The sequence below is a fragment of the Amphibalanus amphitrite genome, unplaced genomic scaffold (genome assembly GCF_019059575.1).
Source record: "Amphibalanus amphitrite isolate SeventyFive unplaced genomic scaffold, NRLGWU_Aamphi_draft 000954F_arrow, whole genome shotgun sequence".
NCBI classification, from domain to species: domain Eukaryota; kingdom Metazoa; phylum Arthropoda; class Thecostraca; order Balanomorpha; family Balanidae; genus Amphibalanus; species Amphibalanus amphitrite.
The window spans coordinates 52,199-58,261 of record NW_024882448.1 but is presented as its reverse complement, the minus strand read 5'-3'; the positions used below and the strand labels follow the sequence as shown (position 1 = coordinate 58,261).

The following is a 6,063-nucleotide window of genomic DNA, read 5'->3' as shown; positions in this document are numbered from 1 at the left end:
CGATGACGAGTCTAATGACGTGTCTTTTGTCTGGTGTGCTATTGAATACACATCTGCACGTGCCACTTACTTTATCTCATTCCCAAATGATCACCCGGTATATGATCTGGTGAAGGAACTATCAATCACTTGCGACAGTCCAGAGATCTTCAACCAGTGAAGCGACACGATCAGCAGCTCGGAAAGTGTCAGTTTGTGAGTGTGAATGAGACGACACAATCAGCTCGGATAGTGTCAGTTTGTGAGTGTGAATGTGACACGAGCAGTCAGTCACAGAGTATGTTTGAACTGAACCACTTCAGGTTCTTCTCGTTTGATAATGACGAACAATATCACCCAAGGAAATAGTTGACACAGAGGGAAGTTTTGACGATGAACAGTGAGTTACCATGAGTTTTACAATTTTACATATGTAAGGCGCCTAGTAACGCCCCCCAGCAGTGTGTTCAGGGACCACTGCTTCTTACAGCAGGCCATCAGGGGTGTTGACTGTTAAGTGTTAAGTGCTCCCTCACCAGTCGGAGGGTACCGATGATGGCCTGACGTTACTCCGCGGTCAGCTCCGCCGCCACGTAGATGGACGGGTAGAAGTAGCAGGGCAGCACTCCGTCATCGAGGCGCTGCTCCAGCCAGTCCAGGAGCCGGTGCATGCCGTGCGTGATCCACAAGCCACCGGGCGTCTCCTGAGCCATCCAGAGCGCTGCCGTCTTGATGAAGTACGACTTTAAGTCTTCGATGGCCATCGGGCGTTTCCTGGGCCATCCAGAGCCCCGCCGTCTTGATGAAGTACGACTTTAAGTCTTCGATGGCCATCGGCCGTCTCCTGGGCCATCCAGAGCGCCGCCGTCTTGATGAAGTACGACTTTAAGTCTTCGATGGCCATCGGCCGTCTCCTGAGCCATCCAGAGCGCCGCCGTCTTGATGAAGTACGACTTTAAGTGGTCGATGGCCATCGGCCGTCTCCTGGGCCATCCAGAGCGCCGCCGTCTTGATGAAGTACGACTTTAAGTCTTCGATGGCCATCGGCCGTTTCCTGGGCCATCCAGAGCGCCGCGGCGAACAGCCGTCGCAGCTGCCGCGGAAAGGCGATGACGGCCGCCTCCGCCATGGCCCGGTGCCAGTGCTGGCCGTCTTCCAGCAGGCCCAGCGCCGAGCAGGCCTCCTGAAAGGTGGCGCAAAGGCGGCCGTCCACTGTCCGTAGATCCGCGTAGGACCGTGGCCCAGGCACCTGGTGAAGCAGCACGCGCAAAAAGAAAGACTCCAGCGCGCGGGCTCACACTGAAGACGAGCCCAATGGCTTGCGCGACAAAGATGCCGGCTGCCTCTGGGTGTGGTGCGCCGCCACCGCCAGCTGCGCGTCGGCTGCTGCCAGGTGAAGTAGCGGGGCACCTGGTGGTAGAGCAGAGTGGCTGCGAAATCATCTTCAGCACATAGCTTGAAGAAGCTGGTTAGCTTTGTGTCCACCCCGCGCTGCACCACCTCGTCCAGCCTGTCGCCGGCGGCGAAGCGCAGCGGCTGGTCCTCGCCGCCCAGATGCACCGGCAGCTGCTCCACCGTCGGCGCGTGGTCGTGGACCGGGTAGGTCAGCAGACGCCAGGCCGCCTCCATGGCGCTGAGGTAGCGACTTTGCTGGTAGGTGGCGATCTCGTCCACCACTTCCTCCCCATCCGCAACCCTGAACATCACCTGATCGGCGCCCTTAGTGACATATTTTATCACATATTTTATGCACGTGAAGGCGTGAGTTATTATTTCCACATTCACGTGGCAGTCCAGGGCGCGGCTGAGGAGGGGGTTATAGGGGACGACCCAACGGTTGTCAATGACAACCTGGCGGCACTGCCTGTCGAGCACGACGGTGCGACCACCGTCCGCTGGGCTCCGGCGGCGGTACTGGGGGTACCCATTGTCGGTCACCGCGGTGACAGCGGCGAACGACTTGGGGTACCGTTTGCTGCACACGCCGTCCGTCATGCAGGAGGCTGCCGGCCGGTGGGCGCCGCACGGGCCGTGCACCATCTTGGTGGTCACGGTGGCGTGCAGCTCTGGCTCCGCCACCGGGTCGGGGATCTCGGCCGACACGAACTGGTCGATTGTGTCCGGCCGCGGCTTATCTTCGGGGTCGAGCCAGAGAATAATGTGCGCGTGTGGCAGGCCGCGCTTCTGGGCCAACAAGTTATTACGTGCGCATACCGTAATACGTCGTGATCTATTTCACACAAGAAATAATGGCGATCCGCATTCCAGGTCTGCTCCTATTTATTCTTTGTTTGTTATAAAGAGCTACAGGAGAAAAAGCCTGTTCCATTGCAGTGCTAAGTATACAAATACAATAAACTACATATTCTAAACGTCGGAGAAACGTGTGCTTCACGTGGCACGGCTGTGCGGCGTGAAAGTCGTGACCTCGCGCTCCGGCCCGGTCTCGCCACCGCGCTCCCAGGGTCGGGCGAAAGTCATCTCGCGCTCGGTCCCGGGTTCACCGTCACGTCCCGAGGGGTCGGGCGATGGTCGGTCAGTGGTTAGTGCGTGCGTAGGTTGCTGCCGCCTCGCCGGTGCGTGCGGGCGGTACGGTCTCACCACGGTACCGGCCTCGGTCCTCACCGCCGCTGCGTGGTGTTGCAGCGAGCCTTGCGCCGCCAGAGGCAGTGATGCAGGTCGCATCCACCGCGATCGTGGCAGGGTCACCGAAGGTGGCGACGCCGGTCGCGCCCACCGCGACCGTGATTTTCTCACATTCCTCCCTTTTTTATGAAGGCGGAATAGCTCCAACCTTCGCCTTTTGTCATAAACTCTGTCAGGACTGTGCACAAACTTTCATCTAATCGCTAATACAGACTTTCTCCCCGGTCAGTAAATTACGTGCGACAGCCTATTCAAATGCACTGAATTACATTCACTTTTAATACATTGAAATACATGGATTATCAAATACATTGAAACCTCAAAATCTAAAGACATTCCCAACTAATTTTTTTGAAAATTTGTCATGACAACTTTCAGCCGATTTGCCACAGCAATATCATGCATTTTATGATTCTACTCAAATTTTACGGTTTCAAAATCAAACTTACATAGCCTCTTCTTCCATCGAGAGCTCCAGATTCAGTGTCTGGTTCCTCTGCGCTGCGGTGGAACAGCTGGCGGGAGATGCTATGTCCATCGCCGGCGTCAGGTCACATCAGCTGGCTGTGTACCAGGTTCCCTGACAAGCAGATATAATCCGTTGCTGTGATAGAATTTACATTCGCCACCTTCTCCAAAAAATGACGTTTTTGATGTAGACTTTTGAAATAAAGACATAGAAGTGATGTTCGGTTCACCAAACTGGTCAAGTGTCGTATCAGTTACCTTCATTTTCTCCTTTTTTCTTTAAAATATGGTACATGGAACACTAAAAAGAAGTCTGTGACTAAGAAGGAGATAAACGTCACTGATACAGTAAACATATGCATTTACAAAAAGATCATAAAGAGGAAACTATTGATATAGCTATAATTTAATTTTTTACTCACCTTGGTGTGGATGTCACCAGCTTTGGTCGCTTTTGTTTTGGAGTCGTCAAGGCATCGGTGGCTGTATGACAGCTGCAGAGGCAGCACGGCGCCTGCTGTCTCGAACCCTGCTCCTCAATGTCCACCTAGGAGACAAAATGATCAAGTAAGGCATGCAATTCTGTCGCCTGACCTCATCGTGTTTCAATGCAAAGCTGCCAATGTAAAGGCACGAGATCCACATTCACGTGGCAGTCCAGGGCGCGGCTGAGGAGGGGGTTATAGGGGACGACCCAACGGTTGTCAATGACAACCTGGCGGCCCTGCCTGTCGAGCACGACGGTGCGTCCATGTCCGCTGGGCTCCGGCGGCGGTACTGGGGGCACCCATTGTTGGTCAGCGCGGTGACAGCGGCGAACGACTTGGGGTACCGTTTGCTGCACACGCCGTCCGTCATGCAGGAGGCTGCCGGCCGGTGGGCGCCGCACGGGCCGTGCACCATCTTGGTGGTCACGGTGGCGTGCAGCTCTGGCTCCGCCACCGGGTCGGGGATCTCGGCCGACACGAACTGGTCGATTGTGTCCGTCCGCGGCTTATCTTCGGGGTCGAGCCAGATAATAATGTGCGCCTGTGGCAGACCGTCTCCTGGGCCAACAAGTTATTACGTGCGCATACCGTAATACGTCGTGATCTATTTCACACAAGAAATAATCGGATCCGCATTCCAGGTCATTCCAGATCTGTACCTGTAGTGTACTGATTGTCCGCCGCGTCTTTTCGTTAACCTGCGTATCTGTTCGTCTTTTTGACACACACGCGGGTCGTCCGAAAAGACACACACGCGGGTTGTCAAAAAGACGAACAGATTGCCTTAAAGTACGAACGTTGCCTTAAAGTCCCACAGGCATGCCTCCTCTGATCGCGCCGCGAGGTCTGGCTGTGATGATCGGAGTTTGGTCAGGATTTTGGCTGGAACGTCGACCCCGTGATACTGGCCGTCAGTGCATATGGCGGAGAGCTTTCTTGTTTCTTTCACTCCGACTGAAGCCGCCGTTTTCAGCCACTCTTCCGCCAGTCCATGACTATCGTGCTTCTGCACAACCGGCGAACCCACCACAGAAGGCTGGATGAGACTGCTTCACGTTGACATCAGTTCTTTACCCATAGCAACTGGGACCAGAAGTGCCTTTGAACTTACTTCTGTTGCCAATCAGTTCTCAACCGACAGCAACTGGGCGGCTGGCATTGTACTCGCCTTTGACATTACCCTCACTTTGCTGCGTTACTGCAGGGCCTTGAGCACATTTCCTAGGCGACATACGTTCGTCATACGTGATTAAATAGGAGAACTCCCAGCGCTGCATATGAACGGGAGGGACAGACGTGATCTGGGAAAGACGTTTGGTCTTGATCTGGGAAGGACGGACAGTTAGTTATGAGATATTTCTGTAGAGGATTTGGCGATGAAAGCTTCTTTAATTGTCCATAATTTTATCAACACATCGATCACGCAGGTCAGCTTACGCCATCCCTGTCACACCATTTACGTCATCTCTTTCTCACACCATCTGTTGCGCACACTGCTTTTATTCCGTCACGCACACTATTTCTGTTTTTATACTTTTTTACTTTTTACTTACTCAACGACTATCATTCTCGCCCTCTTTCTCGCACTATCTGTCACGCACACTACTTCCGGGCGAACTTAAGGGGCGCGTTAGTTTGCAGATACTGGGCCATGGCTGAAACTATCGCCCTAGTACCCTGTGAAGTCAGATGAACCCCATCTCGTAAAAAATAGTGCGGGTTAGCACGGAGCGTCTTCCCAGCTTCCTCGAATCTCGCCCTTGCCCTGCACGCTTTTGAAACCGTTCCCACTCTTTGCCGCATGTTGTAGAGTGGGCATGTGGGGATGGACGGACGCGGAAAAGGATTTATAAATAATAGGGGAGGTACCAATGCCGTTCGATCGCCTTCAATCCCTCGTCCACGAAAAGACGCTTTGCTGGCATGATAACGTGTTGTCCTGGTCATTGCCCACACTCATGCTAGCTAAATATATATAATACAACAGTGAGGCATTCCTTAGAAAGCCTGTACACGGTTAAAAATACGTCCTTTGACCTCCTCAATAAAATTGTTAGGATTGACCTTATCCTCATAATATTAGTGAAATTAATTACTAACATTATTAGCATAAGGCCAATCGTAACATTTTTATTGATAGTCATCATACTAAAAGAAACGTTGTATCACATACAACTTTGACCTCCTCAATGGCCCCTGTGGCTGGTTCCCCGACACCCGATAAACTGATGAAGGGCGCGCACCATCTCGGTACATAAGTTTAAATGTTGTTCGCCCTGCTCCACCGACCGCTCCATCTCGGTACATAAGTTTAAATGTTGTTCTCCCTGCTCCACCGACCGCTCCAGGCTCCTCGCCATACTGGTCTCACTCTCGGCCATGGCCTCGAGCACCTGGCCATCGCGCTCGACGCTGGCCTCCAGCAGAGTAACCAGCCTTTCCACCGGCTCTGACTGGCTCCTACCGGCTCTGGCTGGCTCCT

General features: G+C 53.4%; 1 protein-coding gene across 1 annotated transcript; it reads right to left on the bottom strand.

Annotated features, from left to right (window-relative positions):
- Window positions 1–545: 545 nt before the first annotated feature.
- LOC122368512 lies at window positions 546–2,460 on the bottom strand. The gene is made up of 4 exons (XM_043342501.1): window positions 2,382–2,460; window positions 1,303–2,114; window positions 1,040–1,162; window positions 546–683 (listed from the first exon to the last, which is right to left on the bottom strand). Exons 1-4 carry the CDS (start codon window positions 2,458–2,460, stop codon window positions 546–548), a joined length of 1,152 nt encoding a protein of 383 aa, XP_043198436.1.
- Between the last annotated feature and the right edge of the window lie 3,603 nt (window positions 2,461–6,063).

What these genes read in the sequence shown, in the direction of transcription:
- LOC122368512 (XM_043342501.1), bottom strand. Translation starts at nt 2,460, where the DNA reads ATGACTTTCGCCCGACCCTGGGAGCGCGGTGGCGAGACCGGGCCGGAG. An exon ending in GACTTTCACGCCGCACAGCC is followed by an intron (nt 2,115 to 2,381) that starts GTGCCACGTGAA and finishes TCGACCCCGAAG; the next exon opens with ATAAGCCGCGGCCGGACACA. An exon ending in TCGCCGCGGCGCTCTGGATG is followed by an intron (nt 684 to 1,039) that starts GCCCAGGAAACG and finishes TGGATGGCTCAG; the next exon opens with GAGACGCCCGGTGGCTTGTG.